The 24,846-nt window shown below is 42.4% G+C and overlaps 2 protein-coding genes across 2 annotated transcripts in view; one reads left to right on the plus strand and one right to left on the minus strand.

Annotated features, from left to right (window-relative positions):
- Nucleotides 1-88: 88 nt before the first annotated feature.
- On the plus strand, nt 89-20,720 carry ATP6V1A (ATPase H+ transporting V1 subunit A). The gene is made up of 15 exons (XM_008922539.3): nt 89-294; nt 3,706-3,800; nt 5,460-5,588; nt 7,097-7,311; nt 8,032-8,169; nt 8,666-8,817; nt 9,648-9,810; nt 10,293-10,401; nt 11,199-11,321; nt 11,411-11,525; nt 12,628-12,691; nt 13,470-13,673; nt 15,045-15,139; nt 16,335-16,506; nt 18,427-20,720. Exons 2-15 carry the CDS (start codon nt 3,719-3,721, stop codon nt 18,517-18,519), a joined length of 1,854 nt encoding a protein of 617 aa, XP_008920787.1. The 5' UTR covers nt 89-294; nt 3,706-3,718; the 3' UTR covers nt 18,520-20,720.
- A 978-nt stretch (nt 20,721-21,698) lies between these two features.
- The window catches only part of DUSP12 (dual specificity phosphatase 12), a 10,614-nt gene continuing 7,466 nt past the window's right edge, over nt 21,699-24,846 (minus strand). Inside the window, exons 2-4 of the mRNA XM_018074490.1 lie at nt 23,849-24,063; nt 22,901-23,087; nt 21,699-22,403 (exon numbers count right to left, since the gene is read on the minus strand). Coding sequence (XP_017929979.1) covers nt 22,242-22,403; nt 22,901-23,087; nt 23,849-24,063 — 564 coding nt within the window. The 3' untranslated portion in view covers nt 21,699-22,241. The remainder of the gene's footprint in view (nt 22,404-22,900; nt 23,088-23,848; nt 24,064-24,846) is intronic.

The following is a 24,846-nucleotide window of genomic DNA, read 5'->3' on the forward strand; positions in this document are numbered from 1 at the left end:
AGTAAGGAGGGCACAGACGGGAGTTCAGCTGGGCTCTAGGTGGCTTGATTTGCTATTGCGGCATTCCTCGGTGCTGGTGGGAGAGAGGGAGAGACTGATGACTCATCAAGTCAGGTGGTTATGCCTCTGCTGTGTGGCAGAAATTTCTTTCCCCTCTGCAGCAGGCTTTCTCATCCTTCTGTGTAGGGGCACTAGAAGGACAATTATTTCGTAAGTGGCGATGCTTAGCTGCTGAATTCCTGCTTTTAAATTGGGCCTGTGGATTTTTGTCACTCCCTGTTTCTGCAAAATAAGGTAAGAATCGGTGTTTATGTGATAAAATTGTCGTGGATTTTCTTCCTTGCTGCAAGAAGGCTCCTTCTGAAAATCTCACCCAAGTCTTAATTTTGAAAAGATCTTTCTGGTAAGGCAGTTCATTGTGTAGATTTTGGGTCTGATGAAATGCTTGAACCAAAACCAAGGAACTGTGGTAGAAAACAGGTTTCTCCAGCATTGAGAGCAGGGCAGTTACATTTTTGGGGTTATTGTGTAGCCAGATTGCTGTGCTGGGGAGAAACCAAGGTAGAAAGCTCAGGTTATAGGCCCTTTATTATTTAATTATGACTATAAAATTAGTGTAATAGATCACCTTTAGTCAGAGGAGATTCTGCTGCAAGTAATATTTTGATTTCTGACACTGTTAATCAGAATATAACTGCTAGAGCTTTGGATCATGTTTAAAATAATTGGTGAACTGTTTTAGGCAGGGAATATTCCTGTATATAAGTTGTAAAGGATACAAGATGCATCTTTTCTCAGGAGGGAATTAAAATTAAGCTAATACCCCGTGTATGTGTGCAAGTGGACTTTCGTGGGAGGGAATTGCACATAGTGCCTAATATACAGTGGCAAGAGGCCTCTGAAAGGCTGTAGGAGCTCAGTAGGTTTCTAAAATGGCCAGCTACCGTTATTTCTGGGTTAAGTACATACTGCCTCCATGCACATGATGATGTGTTTAGCAAATCCTGACATGCTTTAGAGAATTTCATTTTCTCTGAGTACTGGCAATGAAAACATTTAACGCTGTAGGTACTTAAGGCAACGTTTTGGCCCTCAAGGACTTTTCCATTTAAAATGAAAATCTCTAGTGCTAATACACGAGCACAAGAAAATGATGCAGTGAAGATAAAACCTCCTTTTTTTTCTTCATTTGTTTCTTCAGTGTTAAAAGTTGTGTAGCCTTTTAAAAAAAGAGGTCAGCTTGACAGGGTGAGCGCTGACTTTGTGGAGATTGTACTTTGGAGGTAGAGAGGAGGTGAAACAAAGGTGAGGAAGAAATCATCACATCTTTTACACTTGGAATAATTAATAGGTATGTGTTTAAAAGCAGTTGGTGCAGGTTCTAGGGATCATAACAAGACAGGGTTTATTGGTGTGTTGCTAGGTGGTCTAGTGGAGGAATCCCCTTCTCTTTTACTTGGCTTCTCCAGCAATTTGGAAAGGTGACTGTTGGAATAGAGAGGGAGCAGAGCAGCCACAGGAGCAGGAGAGGAAGGTGTGTTGAGAGTCAGGATGTTGCCACTTAACCTGCAGAATGACTACCTGAGGTTTCTGCTTGCCTCCCTAAAAGATAAACGGTCTCTTCAAGCAGGCTTTGTTCAGGAAGAAAAGGTAATTTAAATTGAAACAGCCCGGTGTTCTTCCTGATTTCTTGCCTTTGTAATCTGACTCTTTCATATGGGACCCTGTCTAATTGCCAGGCAGCATCACTAATTCAGTTATGAGAGTTTATTGTGCTTCATAGAAAATTTTGATAGTGGGACTCTAGAGATTGTTCTGTATGGTATGATGAAGCAAATGTTTTAAGTAGATTTATAAGAACAACTGCTTTTTTCAGTATGAACAGTAATTGTGCTTGAGTTTTGCAGTGTCTTAGTTGTTCAAAGCAAAAAAGATGAGATAGTTATGTTAGTTTGATCAGAACCAGCTCTTAGCAGCTGCTCAGGAACTGCAGATTGCTTTGTGAGGACCTCCCCTCTGCCATTTGTCAGAGGAGGCTTTTGAGAAAAAAGCAGAGAAATTAAAATTGTCCTCTGGGCCTAAACAACAGGCAATGTGAAAAATAAACTACGGTTATGGAGAGTAGAGGGATCTAAGGGATACGTGACTTAGCCTTTGGTCTCGAGACCAGTCTGCTTCAGACTGGTGGTGACTGAGTCATCATCTACTGTTGGAGTGGCTGCTGTGAAATGAATCAATGGCAGCCATGATAAGAAACCACTCCAGAGAGACATGGAGCCTGGAAGATGTTATTCCTTCAGGCTGAATAAGGGGTTGGAGTCGTGGGAGATCTTTTTCTTACAGAGCAGAGCCACTGGTTTAGAATATTTATATTGGTAAAGAGGCTGAGGGGCAGAGGACTTGTAGTGTAGTATTAAAAAGCTGGAAAACAGTTGTAAGATGTTAAGAATAGCTGATGTCAGTTACTGCTCCTGAAGAACAGGCACAAAAGCATTCTTTAATGGTGGTGGAAGGGGTGGCAATGTGGTTGTTGTCTTGCTTATTGTACATGGGGCTGTTTTTCCAGCCTGAATATGCCTTTTTATTTGCTGCCTTGCAGAAGATGTGCGTTAGATCAAGCTTCTCACAGAGACTGTGAGTGTCAACAGATGCCTCACGTAGTTCACGTCCCTGAACCGTGGGCCTGTGCTGGATAGGCCCTGTTGATCAGCACTGGGTGCTGGGCCTGCCAGAGCACACCTTTCACCAGGGCTGTGTCCTAAGTGTGTTAATCCAGTAGAAATGGGTAGAGAGTGACCTGACAGTTCTCTAATACTAATCAGTTTCCAAGGTAACAGCACGGTAAGGGCTCACAAAGCAAACCCATGAAATACTCATATCTGCACCAGATGCAGGACAGTCCAACTGTCAATCACAGGACAAACACGGATGGAGGAAGACTGTTTATGAAACTGTGTTTCCTGTGACAGTTGTTTAGATTCTCCAAATAGGTACTGGCAAAAGATGACAGCCTGTTGTTTAACTGTTGCAAGTTAGGGGTTTTAGTCAAGCACAGTTCTTCTATAGTGCTCCACGGGTTTCACTGGCAGCAAAGTCTGCATAATATGTAGCTGTGAGGCACGTAGAAAGGACTCGTGTGTTTGTGTGCTGGTGCTTGTGAAAGTGTGTGTTTCTTCCTCTGAACACTGATTCAGCAGCTTAAGATAGCAAAAATAGAATTTTCACAGTTAATATTTGTAGTATTGCTTTTTAGAGACTGGTGGCAGTAAAGCAGACCCAGAACATTCTCTTGCTCACTCAGAATTGTGGAAAACTCCATATTTTGAAGGAGGGTAGATGAGATGTGGAAGACAAAAGATATTTTCCATTGTTTAAATATCCTGTTACCAAGCTTAGATACAGTGGGCAGTGTTAGGGCATTTTTGGAGTGCAGCTCTTTCACTTAACAGCAGTTTTTGGAGCATATTATGGAGTGATGTTTTACCCCTGTGTTTCTGCAATAAGGAATCTTAGTTCTTTTGTTTGTTTAAGTTAGTTACTTTATAACTTTTTACAGCTTTAAAATCAGTGTGGTTAATGTGCTTCAGGCTATGAGTTCAGAATTCTTTCAAACTGGAAACAAGGAGAGAGCAGAGGGGAGGAAGAGAAGGAACGTATTACATATGTGTTCTTCAGGACTGACTCTCATTTTTTCCTTCTGTGCAGCTGAACAGGCAAAATGGACTTCTCCAAACTCCCCAAAATCCGTGATGAGGACAGAGAGGCTTTTGTTGGCTATGTTCATGGAGTCTCAGGACCTGGTAGGTACTATTTTGTAAAAGAAATCATGGAGTTTGTTTCATCTGGTGTCTTGTTAATCTTGCTCACTTGAAAGTGGAGAAGTATAGTAAGTATAGCAGAGCTCTGGTTGGTGCTTTTTATCTATTTGGGGGGGGGCTTTAAGGAGGATCACTGGCTTATAGTCGATAAAACATTAAAAAATATGCTAATAAGATGTTACTAATAATTAATCTTTTTTAAAAATGTAATGAGCAGAAACATGCAGTTGAATAATAACAACAATAATAGAAAGAAAATGTAAGCTTTCTGTATGAGATAAAGCTACTTGTTCAGAAATCTGAGGGCCCACTGTGTTAACCTTCTCTGAAAGGGTGTGAGATATATAGTCCATTCTCACTAAAATGCAGTTTGAACCTGTGCTTTCTGGAATATTTAGCCCCTGTCAGTGTCAAGCTGTTTTGTGTTACTGCACCATGGGCTAGAGGGGCTCAGCAAGGAGCTGCAAGAATCAGGGAAGGTGGCAGAGTGTGGTGGTACTGCAACTGGGAGAAGGAGCACTCTTCCTTCATCTTTATCAGCTTAAATACTTTCTTTAGGTTCTGATGGAAACAGCTTTTGAATACATGCAGACTCTACTGGCTTTTCTGCTCCCTTTTGCATTCTCTTCAAGAGGTGGAGGAAAGAATGAGAATGTGAGAACAGAAGAATAGCAAGTATTTTTGTTAATGCAGCTTAATTAGTGAATAAGAAACTCCCTTGGCTTGTATCTACCTGAATAGACACAGGTTCTTTAACTGCCAATTCCTTAACTGCAGAAGTGATACTTAAAAGCCATTTTAAACTGATACAGCTTCTTTCCCAAGAAGTGGAAAATGTGTTTTTGTGTAAATACGTGGATCCTGTGTGCATTACTGAGATCATAATGTACAAGACATAATAAATTTTGTTCTAAAGCAGCTAGGCCCTCGTGTGTGACTACTGAAATCTGACTCAAAGCAGCAGGAAGTTTCAAGCCCAAAACATGCTGTAAAATAGCCTACATCTTTGGAAAGTATCCTAAGATAGACATCACTTTTCTACAAAATAAAATAAAAAATAGTGTTTTCTTGAAAGCTTTTTAGTCGTCTGCGTTTAGCAGGTGCCTTGTCTTGATCTATCCATGGAAACAGTTTATGTCAGCATCCAGATGCCACCAAGGAAAACAGAAATTTGAGTAACATGAAAATGCTGGTTTCCATCCACAGGTTTATGTAACTACCAGGTATCAGGCGAGTTTTGCCATTTTCGTGTGCGTTTTAATTTAGCCAGATGGGAATGTGGCCCAGCTCACTGCAAGGGAGAAGTGCCTGTGTAACCGGTCTGTCAAAGTTCTCTGCGTCTCTAAACCCCTCAACATTTGCCATCTGTCAAGACAGATAAGAGAAATTACGACATGAATTGTCTGAGCTACTACATTCTGATGGTGTCCTCTTACTGTGCTTAAAGAACATTGTGAAAAGTACAGGGAAACTTATTCTTTTGACTTTTGAGCTAGAAATACCAGGAGGTGAGGCAGCCATTTGTGAAATGGAGAATGTGTGTCTGATTTGAGTGAATATCAGGCAGTTCTTACTAACTTCTGATGAGTAAATTTCCTGAACTACAGGAGAAACATTCACCTGTGTGCCCGTCTTTTACAGTGGTCACTGCATGTAACATGGCAGGTGCTGCTATGTACGAGCTGGTACGAGTAGGACACAGTGAACTGGTGGGGGAGATTATCCGACTGGAAGGTGATTTGGCAACTGTCCAGGTGTATGAAGAAACATGTATCCTTTTCACTGATCCCTCCAAGGGTGCTAGACTGCACAGTCCAGAACACAGTGGTGATTACGGTGAAGATGATGAAAAAAAGCTGACTGGGACCAGCCCTTGATACTTCAGGTTCCAGCAGGACATCTGTTCTGCAGGTTTTTTCTAAATTCTGAGGGGTTTGAGGTAAATCTTACCTTGTGTGGCTGTGCAGCAAAGAGACTTTTTTTTTCTTTTCAGAGAGTTCTAAGTGGAAATGTAATAATGCATGCCTTTGGATATAAGTTCATTTTAATTTAAATGTAATAGCTCTTTGTTAGGAAAGTTTTTTGACAAATACCAACCATAAATGGCAAACCTACCAAGCAATATTTGTTGCATTTTTCTCTTTGCTTTTGATAAGTATAACACTTAAATAAGAAATATAAAGTGGGCAGGATGCCACCTTCTGGGCAGAGTATTTTGCCAGACATAACAGATTACATTTTTGCTTCTGCAGTGTGCTTACAGAATCTTGGTCCAGCTATGATGCAGCATGTGTTCTAAAATCTAGTTGATTTAAAATGTATTTTCTATTACATATGCATATATATGAGAGAATGTCAGAAAAGAAGCCATTAAACTTGAAGCCAGTCTTTTTTTTTCACAGAGTTGGTTCTGTGTATCTGTAGAGGCTAGGGAAAAGGCTGTGGTGGCTCCTAAAGTTTTATTCTGAAGAGCTCATCGGTAAACTGGTGACTAGCTCTTGTCTCTACATAGAAATTTATAATTTTGGATGGCATCATCTACTAGCCTTCCATCAGTACATGGACCAAGTTTGAGTATAGTTTACTGTTAGGTTCCTGATGAGAGGGCTCTGTTGTAGGGCTCTCTGAAGTCAACTTGCATTTAATCTCTAGAGTTTTGTATAGGTTTTAGAGGCTTCTTTTGTATTCTCACGGGGCCTTTTGCCCAGCTGCTGGCCCTTTGCAGAGAAAAATCCATTGTGCATCTCGGAGCTTAGACAGTGGATAGACCTGAAAACTTGATACAAGAGGAGGGCAATAATGCTGGTCTTGGATGAGCTCCCTTTAAAACTAGGCTGCTGTCAAACAGACTGTGGAAGGCTCAAGGTCCAATCAGTTGTGCTCTCTAAACAAATTCTGAAGCAAAAAATTACATATTTCATAACATTATCTGACTTTAACAGTCAAACCTGTTTTCTAGGTTTGAACACGTAAGAAACGTCTCATATTTTGTCATCCCACTGCCAGGCACTCCAGTGAACTCATCCATAAAGTTGACCTCAACAAGCAGAATATTTGTCACTTCTTTGCCTCTCCGGAGGATGATGAACTTTGTTGCTTTAGCAAATTCCATGTTTAGTATTAAGCCTACATGCTTGTCAAATGATGATGTGTAACATAGTAATAGTATTACCCTAAAGTCAGAAAAGGGGTTTAAGAGTGTGGTGTTGTGAATGTGATGCTTTCTGCCTTGTTTCTTTCCCTTGTTCCGGAAGAACTTTTCCTCAGCAAATCTTCAGCCGGTGTCTCTGTAGGAGATCCTGTACTCCGGACCGGGAAGCCCTTGTCAGTGGAACTAGGGCCTGGCATTATGGGAGCTATTTTTGATGGTATACAGAGACCTCTCTCAGACATCAGCACTCTGACTAAAAGTATCTATATCCCTAGAGGTGTCAACGTGTCAGCTTTGAGCCGAGATGTCAAATGGGACTTCACACCTTCCAAAAGTCTGCGGGTAGGTTCTGCCGAGCCTGTCTTCCCCTCTTGCTCCTCTACCCCCAGGGCTTAGGGCTGGAGCCGTGTGCTAAGGCTGTGACTGCTGGGAGCTGTGGTTAGTGCTGTATTTAAGTTTGCAAAAAGGGGTGCTAGGAGGTGGTATGATGTATGAGACTGGATGTGGATCACCAGAACTTACTTGATGTGACTTACCGTGTGTTGCTGCTGTATATGAGACATTTACAAATTTTTAATGTATTTCCCAAGCCGTAAAGAAGCTCATGGAATTGCAGGAAGCGTTAGCAGGAGCAGGTGTTACCTGAGCAAAAAGAATGACTGCAGCACACATTTTGCAAATGGTGAAGATAGCCTTAGAGCTGGACAATATCATGGCCTTAGCCCTCGGTGGCATCTTTTTTTTCAACCCTGCAGGTTAGCATATGCTATCCTTTCTCTACTTAGGACATTAAATTGAGAGGTAAAAAAGAAAGGAGGAAAATTCCTTGCATCTGTCAGTAATTGCTACTGTCTGAGTCTTGAAAGGTGCTTGAGCACCGATAGTGTTGCTAACAATGTGCTGTTGCAGTAATGAGTTATGTAAATGGGCTGCTGTGCTGTAACAAAGCATTTATAAAGGGAGTAATCATAGTGCTAGACTTAATAGCTATAGTATGTTTTATGCTTCTTTGTCAAGATTCTTTTTTAAAACTTATGACTAATAGACCTGTTCTGATTTTAGGTTGGCAGCCACATCACTGGTGGAGATATTTATGGTGTGGTGAATGAAAACTCCCTGATCAAACACAAAATCATGCTTCCCCCACGGAACAGGGGTACAGTTACATACATTGCTCCTCCAGGAAACTATGACACTTCAGTAAGTCTCCCAAACAGCATTTGCTGGTATATTCCATGTCTGTATTATGAGGTGGTTGTACTCTTTCTGTTCTGCATGAGGCCAACTAGAAAGTGTTTCATGCCACAAGATGTCTGAGTTAATGATCACTTCTGCTACCCTGCCTGGAGAGTTTGCATGATTATCTTCTGCAGTTACGTTCTATGCCCATGGCTTCCCGATGGCACTTCAGTATGCCATGTTTGTTGACCTCTGTGGGGATCTACAGTATCTTATGAATATATAAAATTCAGTTGCTCTTCAAAAGAGTATTTTTAATGTATGCTGCATCTTGTACTATTTTCCCCTGGTGGTATTGTAGATATGGGAAAGAGACTTCCCTTGGGAGGGGATGGTAGTGTATTGAGGTTCCAAGAGATCAAAGACTTAGCTGTATGGAGTAGTTGAAATGAGAATTTGTGTGCTGGTCCAGCGTGCAGCTGTTTGCCTACTCCAGATGTCTGGTGTTCTCTGTTAGGATGTTGTCTTAGAGCTGGAATTTGAAGGTGTGAAGGAGAAGTTCACCATGGTCCAGGTCTGGCCTGTACGTCAAGTCCGTCCTGTTACTGAGAAGTTACCAGCCAATCACCCTTTATTAACTGGCCAACGGGTCCTAGATGCCCTCTTCCCGTGAGTACTACCTTTCATTTTCTGCTATGTAAGAAATCTCTCTCCTAGGGGTAAGCAGAGGCAGGAGGCCTTAGAGCCTTAGGTATTTTTAAGGGCAAACAAGACACCAAGCTTTCTCTGTGTGTCACAGCATAATCTCAAAAATATTTAGCTGAATATTTCATATTTCTGTATTTGGCAGGTGAATCCACTAGTGGAAAAAAAGAAGATTAACAAAATAGTTCTAGTGCATTGATCTAGAAAAGAATGGACATGCATGAGCTTAACATAATCATGTCAAATCTGAAGAAAGGCTAGAACTTTCAGGCCTGATATCTCTATTTGAATGCATGAGTAGGATCTCTTTTCATGGTCTTGAGGATGAGTAGTTCCCAATGATTTTGAGGTTACCACTTATGAAAACCGTTGCACTTAACTGTAACACAAAATGCTCACTTAAGCAGCTAAGGTGTAAGACTCTAGATTCAGTTATTTTGGTCCTAAAATATTGTGTTGCTTGTTCTTGCAACGCACAGCTAAGTACAGTTGTTCTTTTCTTAGCATTTACATTCTGTCACTGCTTCCAGCTGTGAAAACTGCTGTATTTCAAGCCCAAAAGTCAAGCTGTACCAGCATAAGTCACATACTTCAAGGACAGTGGGAGAAAAGGATAGTTTATTCCCTCGATTTTTTGCTTTAGTGGAATATGTCTGTGCTTCTCACCCAGAACACTGAATGTCACTCCTGTCATTGTGCTTTTAATTAGGGAGTTCTATTAGAAAACAAATTCTAAGATGGAAGAGAGCTGTTTTTGAGTTCCTTGCAAATCAGAATCCTTTTTCTTCACTCAGGTGTGTACAAGGGGGTACAACAGCGATTCCTGGGGCATTTGGTTGTGGAAAGACTGTGATTTCACAGTCTCTCTCAAAGTATTCCAACAGTGATGTCATCATTTATGTAGGCTGTGGAGAACGAGGAAATGAAATGTCTGAAGTACTGAGAGATTTCCCCGAGGTTAGTATGGAGATTTCAAGGAGAGTGAACCTTCTTGGGAAGACTTGCTATTGGACTTGTGTTGTAACTGAATAAAATATCTTATTGGTAAAGATGAAAAAGATCATCTTGCCTTGTCTTGAAACCCTGGCAGAAATCCCTACCTGTTACTATATATTAGGGAACTTGTTGGATCACAGTCATCTATAAAATAAGAGAGAAAAAGCCAGATAGTGTGAACTGTTGAGTTGAAACTTCACAGCCAGAAATAAGAAGTAAAAGGCTTGGGTGTGTTGGTTGATTACAAGGTGGGAAAGTCAAGCTGAGGTGGCCTCGAAGAATCTAAATCCCAGGGGATTCATAAGTGGAATTCTACACAAATGTTAGGATATACAATCTGTTGTTCAGGTGTTTGCGAGGCTTCATCGGGGTTATAAAAGCAACAAAAAATTAACAAAAAAACTTACTACTGTTACAGTTTGATTTTTTTCCTTGTGTTTTAGTTAACAATGGAAGTTGATGGCAAGGTAGAAAGCATCATGAAGAGAACAGCTCTGGTAGCAAATACTTCCAATATGCCTGTGGCTGCCAGAGAAGCCTCCATCTATACTGGTAAGATTTACAGGAGGATGAAAAAGGCTGTGTGTGTAGAGCAAGCCATCATGCTCTAGTATTTTTAGTTCCTGAGATGGCCAGTACCAAGAAACCTGCTTAGTTTCAGAAGTCAACCCTTTCAGACCTTGTCTGCACCACGTTTTATTATCTTGCTTGCATATGATTACCATTTCCAAATATCGAGTAAATTTTATTTATAAGGTGAACTTACTGCAGCTTGCATAGTTTTTCTCCATGTGTTAATTCGGTAACCTTTTGTTTGTGACTAGCTTTTTGCCGACAAGTACGGCCACTTAATGGGCAGGAATAGTACTCTCTGAGTTGGCAAGTTAGTTGTCTTTCCTTTGCAGCCTTTTAGAGTTTTTTTTTAAATTCCTTTATGCAAAGAGTTGTCAGATAATTCAGATAAAACATGACCTTTTCTCACTGTTGTATTCTACTAGTTTGAAAGGGAAGGAGACATTTTACAGGAAGAAGAGTCTTTGTTCATGGTTTCAATGAGGCAAAGAGTAGCATTAGTGACATCGCTGTGTCTCTTCAAAGAAATGCATGGGAATGTGAGATGAGTCAGAGTGGTTCATAAACAAAAACGGAGAGAGTGAGAAGAAATGAACAGTAGCAACAGAAAGACAGCAGGGACATGATCAAGTGGGAAGAAAGAGTAACTTCCGTTATCTGTTTCCATCAAAATGTAAACTCAAATAATTTGGTTTATTTGCCTCTTACTGACAACATGCAAACATATAATTCCTTTCTGAACTGTATCCTGTAGCACGCTGTTGTCTTTGTTACAGGAATCACCCTGTCTGAGTATTTCCGGGATATGGGCTACCATGTCAGTATGATGGCAGACTCCACTTCCCGATGGGCTGAGGCCCTCAGAGAAATTTCAGGGCGATTGGCGGAAATGCCAGCTGGTGAGTAGTCCTTCCTCAATCTAGTCTTGTAGATGCAATCCTTTAAACTCTGAGCCCTTAACTCAATTCCTGTGTGTTGGTGTTTGCAGACAGTGGTTATCCAGCCTACCTTGGTGCCCGTCTAGCCTCTTTCTATGAGCGAGCTGGCAGAGTGAAGTGTCTGGGAAATCCTGAAAGGGAAGGCAGCGTCAGCATTGTTGGAGCGTGAGTGTTGCATTGCTTTGCCTTTGTGTTGGCGGCAGTTTGTGTTTCTGTATGTCAGAGTACCTGTTTTTCAGACAGAAAGGTCTTGTTCTGTGCAGCTGCAGAACTTGAAAATATGGGAATGGGTAGGTACATACTTAGTCTCTCTTCACCCAGAACTGGTGGTAAATTGTGTGTGGGGGCAGAAGGAATGAATGTGGACAGGTAGTTCTTTGTGGTGTGCAGTCACAGTCACTTGAAGCAATTGGAGCAAATGGCTCAGGGAAGAATGTCATTAGAGCTGTCTGAAAAGAATGTCAAACCATGCTCAGAGCAGGAAAGAAGGGGCAGTTAGAGCAGCAGTGTGTGCACTTGGGGGCATAATGAATTGTGATTCTCTTGCTCAAACAGAGTAGAATTACGTGGAGCAGCATATTTCAGGCTGTGATGGGCTGTGAAAAGCATTTGGTCCCCAGGCATTCTCCTAGGTGATACTGGTTTGTATATCATTCCATGGGCAAAGCGAATTTCCCACGTTTTCAGCAGGGCCTCTGGAAGAACACCTGGAGTCCATTCTTTGCCCTGCTTAGTTCTGCTGTCCACAACATATGTTACCCAGGGGCATTGTGCTTTTGAGACTGGAAGATGTTTTTTTTTCATTTCTGGGAAGGCATATATTGGAATGTAAAATGCCCATGAAGTTGAGGTAGTTATTGTATAGGTGAATATCTGAAATAATTTCAAACTGGGATATTGTTTTCTGTAAAATAATCACTGCACTGTGTTTCATGATATTCTATCAGCACATTTGCTGAATCTGTTCTAATTGAGACAGGTTTGATAATCCAAGCTGGAGTTACTACCTGGAGATAAAGTGACTGAAATCACCTTTATACTGTCAATCAGTCACTGATGTAACTGTATTTCATGGTATACTTGATATTACACCTGTGTGGGTATGCATCAAACACTTTCTGCAAACACATTACAATCTGTTACTTACTTGAAATTCTGTTGACTTTTCTGGTTTCTCTGATCACTGAGCTGTGCAGTCATGTGTTCAGGACTTCACTTTGAACTGTGAAGAGAAACTGATAACTTTTCCTTATCTCTTCCTGCTCAGTGTCTCACCCCCAGGAGGTGACTTCTCTGATCCTGTCACATCTGCTACACTGGGTATCGTTCAGGTACGTTCCAGAACGTTGCAGCTGTTCTGTCCACTTTGTTAGAGTCAGAGTGGTTGTGCTTCAGGACATTTGTGCCAGTGGCTGGGGTGAGAGAGCTTTGATTTGACACAGGCGCAGCTTTGTAGGGTGCTTTGGAAAACGTTCTAACGGGTGACCTTATGAGATGGTTTCTGAACTGATGTGTTTGAGATCCCTTTGGAAGAGGGAGCGAAGGTAGCAATTCATTCCAATGCCAGCTGCTGAGGAATATCTGTGTGCTTCCTGATTGCTGCCCACTGAGCTGCACTTCGGATGTGTCTCTCAGCTGAGAAGGAAAGCAAGCCATTCTTAATACAGGTGCACTGAAACCACAAAATATCCTCAGAGAAGCTGATGGGGAGATGAATGTCTTGCAACTATTTTGTCCTTGCAAAATGGGACTGTTTGCAGTCCTATTTTGGGAAAATCAGTTACATCTAATAGGTCTCCACTTTAATTACATGCCATCATCGACAGTGTTTTTTATATGGTTGACTATTCCCTCACGAACAGTCTCGAGTAAGTCTGAACTCAGCTTAAAAGGTGCACCATTTTTTGAGAAGAGTATTTGAAAGTCACTGCTATAGTTAAATTAACATAAGGCAGGTTTGCTTTTTCTCTCTTGGGCTTTCATTTGTGATAGCTTTTGCCACGTTGTGTTCGCTCAGGCTTGCTTTCTGTATTTTTTTTTTAATTGCCTTTAATTACTTTGGTTCACTTTTGATTTGGAACACTGATTGATCTTTCTGGCTTCTGACAGGTTTTCTGGGGCCTGGATAAGAAGCTGGCACAACGCAAGCACTTCCCGTCCGTCAACTGGCTGATCAGTTACAGCAAATACACGCGTGCCCTGGACGAGTACTACGACAAGCATTTCACAGAGTTTGTCCCTCTCAGGACAAAGGCCAAAGAGATCCTACAGGAGGAAGAGGACCTTGCAGAGATTGTGCAGCTTGTGGGGAAGGTGAGTAAGCAGCTGTGAGGAAATGTGGTGTCCATGAGCCATCCTCCATTTTCTTACGGCTAGCACAGGCTTTTGACCATGTCTTAGACCAGGCCCTACGGATACTGCATAGTGCGAAAAAGCCGCTGGGAGATTGTCACTCTCCTGCCTCAAACTGTGTTTTATTCCAGCTTTATTACATGTTGTTTGTCTTTTAATGGCAAATACTTTTTTGAGATTTGCTAAACCTTGGCTTGATGCTACTTTACTTTCATAAATTCTCACGTAAATTCACTTGCTTCAGTGTTCTAGTGTAGCTGAAATGCTCTCTCTGTTCACGGATATTCTAGCCCAACCAAGATGAGGCCTTTTACCAGATCTTGCCTAGTAGAGTTCTCTTCTCTAAATGTGTCTTTGAAGAAAAGGAAATGGGGTCACAGGGCCTACTGCAGTTTTCTATTTACAGAACCATGTTCCCAAAGACCAGGGTAGAATTGGTTCCTTGGTGTGGAAGGGATATTGATAAGCCAGTCTTGTGACTAGGCATTTATTCCCATGATAGAAGTGTTGGAACTGGTGATCCTCAGAGATGTTGTCTTTGACAGTTTCTTTTGGTCTAGGCTTGACTAAAAACTGCAACAAACCTTTAGAAAGGGGGAATTGTGAAAAAACAGATACTTTTTTCTTTTTTTTTATCTCAGAATTCTGTTAGTCTCCTTGTGAAATAAGGTCTAAACTTCCTGTCTAGAAAGCAAGCTGGGGTACTTAAAACTCAATTGGCCCAGTTTAGCTGAAGGACAATGAAGGTGGAGAAGCATGACCTGTGGTGCCAAGAGCAACAGTGTGCAGCAGGGTTGTGGCTGTCCTGTGTTGTATGACAGGCATTGTCATCAACTCCTTTTCTTTCCTTGAATGCCAGACAGGAAGAGACCATTGGTGACTGTGCAGGCTAGTACAAATCCTTAATATTACTTCTTGACCTAGCATGCTGAGATCTAGTTTTTTTTCCACAGGGATCGAGGAAGGTAAGAATGAATTTATCTCTTTACATAGGAAGGTGATGTTTCAACATATCTCATAGCAAAGCCATGTGAACCTTCTGTGTCTAGTGGCTTTTCCATTATCTTAAAGGAAGCTTTCTTTCCATTGTTTCTCATCAGGTAGAATTAAAGCAGAATTACTGAATGTTTGGCCCATCTTAATTTCGCCAATCAGTTAAATCGGCTGTTCTATAGCAGGGAATGAGAAATACCCAAAAGACATAGTTTTGCTTGATGCCTTCTTAAGAGGGTGCAAAGGACACAGGTACTGAAAGATAGCTCTTCTTGGTCAGGACATACTTTGTCTTCATGGACTTGAGTACTAAACTGACTGTTTACCTTACTTTTCTAGGCTTCCTTGGCAGAAACGGATAAAATTACCTTGGAGGTTGCCAAGCTGATAAAAGATGACTTTTTGCAACAGAATGGTTATACGCCTTATGACAGGTGAGATCTGACTGGGCACTCTGCCCTCCTAGTCCTGTGCAGTCTGGACTTAGACAGTTATTTTACTTGCAAACTGACCAGTGCTGAAATAAATGTTACTCTCTATAAAGAAATGGAAGAACTGTGCTTAGGCAGGCCATCCAACCATGCATTCACATTGTCTTGCCCAAGGCATGCAGACCTCTACTGAATGCAGTACACACCATTTGGGGTTCTCATCTATTGTTCAGTTAGCCAATGTTTCTGCAATGTCTCTCTTCTGAGGAGGAGAGGACTGCTTTATTTTCAAAGACAACGTCCAAAGTTGTCCTGTTTGTTCCATCAGTGCATAGGGGACTGTAAGAGTCTGCTTTCAGTTACTATTGCATAATTCTTGAGTAAGTTTGAGCTATCAAAAGAAACTTACTCTTATCCTTTTCTGTAGTGCAGTGCTTATTATCCCAGTCTGCTTTGCTTCTTTCCATGCTATCCTTGTGTTTTCACAGCCTGGCAAGGGATTTTTTTCTACTTCATCTCACTCCCCAGCCCAGGTAGATCGGGAAGTCCTGAGTACTTCATCACTAAGAATGTAGACATACATCATTTTGTAGTGGTGTGTGCCTTTGATCAGGTTACTAGGGCAGGTGTGCGTGTATGCAATAAGGAAGTACAGGAAGTAGCACATAAATAATAATGAGGTGCCTTTCATGGCAATCATCTACCCATTAAAAACAGAGCTTTTTGCATGTGAAGTGCTTGTTATAGAAACACTCCCTTTCCTGTGAGCAAAGAAACCTGCAGAGCTGTCAGGTTATCCTAGGCTGTTAGGAAGAAGCCTGCTCCCTCGATGGACAAAACTGGAAGGAGGAATTTCAATGGCTGCTCAGTTGTTTTCCTTTCCTTGTTAGCATTGGCACAGTTTGAAATGTGAGACTTCAAGAGCAGTGGTTCCTGCTTTCTCCTGTTCTGCCCAGTGTTTGGGTGCTACTTCAGAAACCTCACTTCAGGATGATTTGGCCTTGGCCTGTGATTCGCCTGTTTAAAAATGTGGGACCTATCTGAGGCAGCTCCTCTCCTTTGACACTATATATTAAAAATACCAGGAGTAAAGCAGGCTAGTACTCTTGCTGTCAGGTGAGAATCCAGAGGAGCAAAGGCTAGTCCTGTTAACTGTTCTGTTCCAAGATGCCTGATGGGTCCTCTTCTTTTCCATCAGGTTCTGCCCCTTCTATAAAACAGTGGGAATGCTTTCCAATATGATTGCATTTTATGACATGGCACGCCGTGCTGTAGAAACCACAGCTCAGAGTGACAATAAGATCACGTGGTCCATCATCCGAGAGAACATGAGCGAAATCCTCTACAGACTTACCTCCATGAAGTTCAAGGTATGTTTGTAAGGAAGTGGGCTGCTCTGCTTTCTGGGAGCTTCCAGGGCCTCTGAAAGGCTGTGATTCAATGGTGATGGTCCAAGACCTTAGATAAAGGTCTGTGAACAGAGACTCTTTGCCATCATTTGAATACACTAAAGAGTTGTTTGTGGGTACAGGAACAGTTGCTACAGAAATCTGGTCTGGTGGTGCTGCCTGCACAGCCTTGGCAACCCCACGTTCAGCAGCCACTTTTATGTTACATATAGTCATGGTAACAGTACAAGCACCTTTCCTGTTTACTTGGGGGTTTTTTTGATAAAATTCTGTAAAAATATATAACATGTTCTAAGGAGACTATTATCAGATAAAAGCAGCCTGAATTTTAAATCCAGGAATGTGCTAAAAAGTGAGTGATAGAAATGTTGAACAAGCTATTTTAAATGGAAGTTACGGAAAGAAATGCTAGTCTCCTGCAATAATACATGATGTGCCCTGTGTTTGGCTTCAGGACTGAAGGCAGGCAACTAGGAGGAGAGAAAGGGAGGAGTAACTTCAACATGGGCTAAAGAGAAAACAAGTGGATTGGAGCACCTGCTCTGGGTAACTTCAGTAGCACTGTTTTAGGGTACAGCTTTCCTAAAACTCTTCCAGAGCATGCTGGTGTAGCAATTACTGGTAGGACAGTAGTAACCTGTGATATTGGCTGATGTCAAAGTAGCTAAGGAATATTGTCTATGAAATATAATGCTTACTCTGTTATAACTCGCATAAGTCAATATTGCAAATCTTTCAAGAACAAGTACCTTAGGATAAAATTGTTTAGAATTAAGAGGTCTGGCACGCCAGTCTTCCTGCAGGGTACTGGCTTGTTTCTGCAGTAGGCAGATCCCTGGAATATATTCTCAAAGCATCAAGAACATAACAAGATACACCTGGGGACATGAGCTTCTTTGAGAGCTGGTTATGTAGAGACAGGGGAATTAAAACACTCTACAAACCCTGGCCACCAGCAGCCATCTGGCACACAGCAGAGTGCTGGGCAGCGTGGCTGAGAAAGTGACCCAGAGGGTGAATATATGATAAGTGGAGCTGGCCCTTTAATAGTTATGAAAGGAAAATTATATCCCCTGGGTAAGTCTAAAAGGTATGAGAGTTTAGATGTTCTGTATCTGGCGGTCTGGGTACTTTAGAGAGACAGTTTGAGAAGTAGTGCATCCACACATGTAAGTCCTCTGTGTTTCCCAAGAGATGCACTGGCCCAGAGGAACTTATCACTTGAAAGGGTAATGGTGAAGACATTGAACAGATTTCAAAGCCTGGCAGTTAATGCTTCTTGCAGACAAAACTTTGCAGCCTCAGAGCAAAGCTGATTGTTGCATTTTTTGCCTTTGTCTTTCATGAAAAGTATTCCAAGAAAATGAAGCTGTACAAAGATAGTTTTGAGCTTCTTATGATTACATGATAGATTTTAATTTTGAACCAAGCAACCTCTGAGTGATGGCAGAGTAACTCTTGCACTTACTGGGGATGCACCCCTAAGAAAGTACAGCAGAGCATTTGAGTCACTGCATTTGGTGTGGGGATAGGAGCTGGTATTAATCATTGCAGCGCTTGAATCACACAGCATTAACAAAGACCCTCAGTATTGTTGATTCCCCTCCAAATCAGTTGCTTTTCAATACAGTAACCACTGCTCACAAAAAAAATTCTCTGTCCAGTATTCATTCTGTCTGCTCACTGAATGTGGGAAGAGAATGAGATTTAAACCTTGCTGGCTTGTGAGACAGATGGGAGGAAGACAGAGCTACAATGCTTGCTCTGCAGTTAGCAAGTGTTAATCCCAAGGTTGAGAGGTTACAGCACTGGCAAAGTGGGGTTGTCTTAAGTACACAAGGCTTTTCCTGACTGATCTGTTTATTTGCTGTGTTCTTTCAGGACCCTGTCAAAGACGGTGAAACAAAAATCAAGGCGGACTATGCTCAGCTGTTTGAGGATATGCAGAATGCATTTCGCAGTCTGGAAGACTAGACTCGACCTCTGTGACCACTCCACTTTGTCCTCTCAGTTCCTCATCTCAGCTCCTCTGCTTCCCTACCTTACAAGAATGATGCAACAGTACTTGAGTTGATAAATTACCCTATGTTTTCCCTGTTCATACTCAGAGAGTGTCTTTACAAAACATTCCTCTTAGTTTGTATTTGGCATTGCTTTGTGTGTCTGAAATGGTGCGTGATGTGTGAATGAGCCTGGTTGAGTGAGGAAATGCTGTTGTACACTTCTAGGGTGGGAAAAATTTAACCTTTCCTCTCCCAGCTCTCTTGGTAACCAGTCTTTCATCTTGGGATGGAACCAGTTGAGCTGTACTGGCAGAGGAGGTGTAGGTCTTCATGCAGCCATGCGGTACATTGCGAGCTGGCAGTGGTAAGGGCATTTACACCTGGCACTTTGCTAAGTGACTATCAGACATAGAACTCCCTGTTTTCAAACGGAATTTTTGACCATGCTCTGATGACATGTTGATCAACCAAAAATTCTTCACTACTCTAACTTCTCTCAGTTGAGTCTGTTGGTATTGAAATGCGGTGGTAGTTGTGGTTCTCCCCAAGAAGGGACTAACTAGAAGATGAGCACATACAAGTGACCAGTATAATTTTGTGCACTGGAGAAATACAATTTTATCTTCCTACTTAGTGCAGATAGTACTGTTGGACTCAGAATCAGCTAAAATCAAAGCCATAGGTGCTTAGCTTCCAGCAGGATTTTCCCTTCTTGGCTCCCACTCACCCCATAAAACTTCGTGACACTCAGCTGCTGTAGTTTGTGAAGCTTGTGACTGCTGCCATGTACTGCAGGACGTAGATGGCAAGTCACGGTGATGCCACATGTGTGGACCAGAACGCAGTCCTTCCTTGGTGGTGCTCTGTCTGCCAGTGCAGCTGCCCCCCAGTGCAATGCCTGGGTCATGCCAAGGAAAGGAAAGCGCGTGTTTAGCCTTCCTCCTCCACCTGTGCTCACAGGGCCTGATGGGTGGTGGCACAGAAGGTCCCCAGTTCCTGTGAAAGAGGAATGTATGATGCTAAACTGGGGATGGGGGATGAACAGGGGAAGGTTGACGAGTACAAAATGTATTTACTCCTGCTTTGTTGATTACGATGCAAGAGAAACCAGTGACTCTGGTCTTCTGCTCTGTGCTCTGGAAGCACTGTCAAGCAGCTGAAAACTGTCTCTCGAGCTCGTTTATTGGCAAAATTAGAATGAGGTGAGGAATGAGCAGAGGACAGCCTTTCTGTCAAAGTCCCCGAGCCCAGCACTCATCCCATTGCTGCAGAGCGAGAGAGAGAAATGCTGGCATCCTCTCCAGTCTCTCCCTCTTGCTCGCATCAGGTGGCATCCAGTGCTACTTGGCTGTGCAGCACCCTGTGCCCAGCTGGGTTCCAGCTGCCATCTGCTGCTTTGTCACAGTCCCGAGACAGTACCTGTTGTTGGTGACACTGTGCCTCCGTACGCGTTCGATTCTGCACTGAAGTATTTCCACCGGCCGCCAGCTTTGAACAGTAGTGACGCAAAGGGATCTTGTGCTATGGACCAAATGCTGCCACTTCCATTATGGTATCAACCCACTGTTTGTCAGGGGAGAGCCCAGCTGAAACTTAAAGGGATTAACTGGTTTTGGTTCTCCCAAAAGAAACTGCTCCTCCAGCTGATGTTCTGGTAGTGAACGCTTAAGTTTACAGCTCACTAAACTTTTGATGTATGCTGCTTATTTTATCAATGAGCATGTGTGAATGAATGGTCACCATCCAAGCCCTTGCTGGGCTCCTCATCATTTGTACCCTTCACCACTGTACAATGTAGCATTTCATGCTAGAAACCAGATGTTCTTATCTCTTTAAATAGAAGATGTTATAAACTTTACAGAAGATGTCTGAGATAATGCAGTTCTAATATTTATTGTGCTGTACCTGGCCCTGAAGTGTGACCAGTTCAAACAGTTTCATATATGTTTTTGTCTCTTTTGTTTTGTGTCTGTTTTCAGTGTTGAGATTCTGATGTTCACTGTGTCCTGCAAGTCTTCCCTCCACAGCTGTGGGAGGAATTACAAGATGGGCAGAACCCCACCACCTACTTTATCTTGTATATTTCATAATGTATGTTGCTGGAAATTGTGTAAAAAAAAATAAATTTAAAAAAATTGTTGAAGTCAATGAAAATAAAATTGATTTAAAGTAGGTCTTATTTGTCCTGTTTTCTTATGTCAAACCCAACCTGTGCCACAGTGGTGTATGTAGCAGACCATCAGGAAAGCTCACAGCTTGCTTAAAAAAATTACTTCATCAGTTTAGGGATTTCTTTAAACCTTTAAGCAGCAGTGGGGCAGGGATGCTTTACTTCAGTTCTCCCATTCCAGTACAGCTTGCAGAATCACAGAAGTATTAGGGTGGGAAGGGACCTCTGGAGATCTAGTCCAACCCCCCTGCTGAGGCAGGGTGACCTAGAGCAGGTGACACAGAAACTCATCCAGGTGGGTTTTGAATGTCTCCAGAGAGGGAGACATTCCCCCCACAGCCTCCCTGGGCAGCCCGTTCCAGTGCTCTGCCACCCTTCATGTGGCAATTTCGTACTCATATTGAGATGGAACTTCTTGTGTTTTAGTTTATGGCCATTGTTCCTCATCCTGTCACTGGAAACCACTGAGAAGAGACTGGCACTGTCTTCTTGGCACCACCACTGAGATATTTATATGCAGTGATGAGATTCCCTCTCAGTCTTCTCTAAACAGGCCCAGCTCCTGCAGTCTCTCCTCATAAGACAAATGCTCCAAACCTGTAATCATCTTTACGGCCCTCCACTGGACCCTCTCCAGTAGCTCCTTGTCTTTATTGTACTGAGGAGCTCAGAACTGGACACAGTACTCCAGATGTGGCCTCACTAGGGGCAAGTAGAGGGGGAGGATCACCTCTCTTGACCTGCTGGCCACACTCTTCCTGATGCACCCCAGGACACTATTTGCCCTCCTCACCACAAGGGCACACTGCTGGCTCATGGTCAACTTGTCATACACCAAGACTCCCAGGTCCTTCTCAGCCGAGCTGCTCTCTAGCAAGATAGCTCCCAGCGTGTACTGGTACTTGGGGTTATTCCTCCAGGAATCTCCTTGGACATTACATGAAAGAGTTATAATGCAGTAAGTACTCTTGGGGGAGATATTTTTAGGATTACTTTTATTACAAAAAAGGTGTAACTGTAAGCTTGCCTTTTGCTGCTAGTACCTGCCATGCACGCTAATGCAACAATTGCAATTGAACCACTTTATGGTACTTTGCTAAGCCTTAAAATCTTTCCCTGCTGTATACCTCATGCTGTGGAATATACCCCCTAAAATATCAGCTGTGTGTTTCAGATAAACCAATTGGAACTTTGGGATCAGAAGACGAGCAGCACTGCCCCCCACAGCAACTCCTTTTAAATAAGGAGTTGAGGCCTTCCGTAAACAGCAACAGATAAATTAAGAATATACTAAAAGCATCACATTTGGGCATTTTTGTACATTGACCACTATGTAACACCTCTTTGAAGAAAGTGTTCTGATATTTTATGTAATATATTAAGAGATACAGCAAGCTGAAGGTGTTCAAGTAATTCTACCACCTCACCAAAGGGGTAGAAGTCACAAGCTCATTCCTGGCAACCACAGACTAGCCAGTAGTTCTCTGTGGATATTAAGAAATCCATCAAGTGAAGTGATGAGTTCAGGTTTTGGCAGTTTGGAAGTTACCAACTGGCAGCGTCCTCACTTCATCCACTCGGCTTTTGTGGATCTGGAAGGCTGGTGTCACCCAGCGGCCACAGGAGCACTGCTCACCCCTCCAGCTGAAGGAGCCCAGCTTCGATGCACATTTGGGACACAGAAGCTGCAAGAAGAACACAGGACTCGGTCTAAGGCACGTGAGATGTAGATCTCATTAAAAACAGACCCAAAAGGTAGACTGGGATGGCTGTACTGCTGTTTAGCCCTGAGGTGTAGCAGGCAGCTGTGCTGGCAGAAGGGATGGTGTGGAAATGCAGCTGCTGGGACCTGGTGTGGTTCCAGGACAGTTTTACCAGGGTCGAGACTCAGTCAGCCTGAGACCACAACGGGTCTTTTAAATCCCACAAATGTTTCTCATACTAAAACAAACCCTGTCCAATACCCTGGTGTTCTCAGCCCAACCCAAGCAACAGCTCATTTCCTTGTAAAAGGGTATTTTACATTTAAGAATCTGTCCATAAGCTGCAAAGTTCATGCCAGAAAGGCTGGGAGACCCAGGTCCCTGGGCGGGGGGGGGTTTCTTTCAGGGAACAGACAGAATTTGTTTTGCCTTTGAAAAAAAAAAACAAACAAACCAAAAAAATAAAGCACATGCTCCACCTGTCCCTCTATTACTCCAAGCAATGCTGGCTCCATCCACTGCACAGGTTCAATGAAGTAAGAGGTGCACTTTTCATGGCCATTGCCACAAAGCCGTGCAGAGTCTGTTATCCTCTTGTGGGCAAAGGCTGTTGGTCCACTTCCCTCCGTGTGGGACAAAATGCTGGAACTACGGAACAGAGCACGTCTGCCATCCATGACACGGGGGGGGAAAAAAGAAACAAAATAAATGTCATTTTTTAAAATGGGGAAATCTACAGACAATAGAAAACAGGGATATGAACCTCCTGACAGTACGTAATTACACAGGAGTACAAATCCGATATTTTTAAAAATTAGTGTAGAAGGCTTGCAGGCACTGACTCCATTCAAGGTTGCTGCTTAACAAATCTAGGATTTGTGTAGGCCGGGACTCTGTCCCAGAGCTGTATGCTGTCTTTTATATTTTTAAACAATTCCTGTCTAGTAAAACCTAAAATCTACAGTCATACGCTTGAATAAACTTACGTCCAGGCCATAGCAGGGTTATTCAATTTCCCTTTAAGCAATCCATAAAAAGTAGTTAAAATTCACCAAATCCCCAAATCTACCAGAAGTTTCTTCTGGAGAAACCGACAGTCAAAACTCTAAGTTAAGGTTTAGGAGCAAAGACTCCATAAAGCTAAGTGGAATCATGCTTGCCTACAGAACATGGCAGGTGAGACTGCACCAGTGCTGCATCACAAGTTGTGAAAAGGTTTGCATTTTGTACTTTGATTTGATTTCTTTTTGGCACACACAGTATGGAAACTTAGGCAACAGCTCATCCTTGACTTTACAATAATGACATGCCCATTGATCTACATGGGCTCTTCTTCTCTTGAGTGGATTCCACAATGACATTTTAAGGAGGAATACAAAGTATTTTTTATGTATATATATATGAATAATTATATATATATAAAGTACCTGCATTTCCTGCACCTGTAGAGAACTTCTGTGTTTGGAGTTTGACATATACTGGTTGGATCAACAGCAAAGACTTCTCGGGGCAAGTCTTGAGGTTCTGCAGAGGGGTCAGTAACAAATTGTGGATCAGACCAAATCAGCCACACTGCATTCCTGGGAACAAGACAGGACTGCGCCTCTGCCCCAGCCCCAGCATGCAGGACCCACCTTCTTCTCTTTCATTTTCCTCTCACCAATTCCAGTAGATTAAGCTAAAAATGAAAGAGCCTCATCCCACCACACCTAAGACTGGGATTTGCTTAACGCAAGAAACTGATATCTAGACTATGGCCTTAACAATGGTAAAATAGCTGTAATTTGCTTTATTTTATTACTTAAACAGAAAGTAAAGGCAGAGGAGGTGTTGGAACAGTTCTGCCAATGTTTTAGTGCACGCAATACAGAAAGTCAACTTACAAATGGGAACTGCTAAAGACAATGACACTTAAAGGGTGACAGCACTGTCATGCTGAGTATGCAACACCAAGATCTTGCAAGAAAATCTACAGATTATTATTTTATTATAAAATTACACATATGCACACACATTTATTACAGTTACCCTCCGGCAAATTGAAGTATAAAAGTTGACTTCAGATTTCAACTTCATCTCAAGTTTTGTGTGTTATTTTTAATTTTTTAATCTCATTGACTTCTTTTCTGAGGATGTTGTTTGCTTTGCCAGAGACACAAAAATCACAAAATGTATCAAACTGACCTTTAACATTTTTGCACTTTGCTAAAAAGCACAGCACCTTACGGATCTTATTTCTCAGGCATCTCTCAAAGGCACATTTTTTTCTCCACTGATGAGCTGGGGCTCTCTAGGGTCAGCACGATGTAAACGCTTGCCTGGCCAACTCCTGGCTCGGCTGCTTTGAGGGCAAAACTCGAAGCCAACCCTCTTTTACACGGCCTTCTGTGTTCATTTCGGGACAGACAGGCCCCACTTCAAACAC

Source organism: Manacus vitellinus, unplaced genomic scaffold, assembly GCF_001715985.3.
Source record: "Manacus vitellinus isolate BGI_N305 unplaced genomic scaffold, ASM171598v3 scaffold_28_pilon, whole genome shotgun sequence".
Taxonomy (NCBI): domain Eukaryota; kingdom Metazoa; phylum Chordata; class Aves; order Passeriformes; family Pipridae; genus Manacus; species Manacus vitellinus.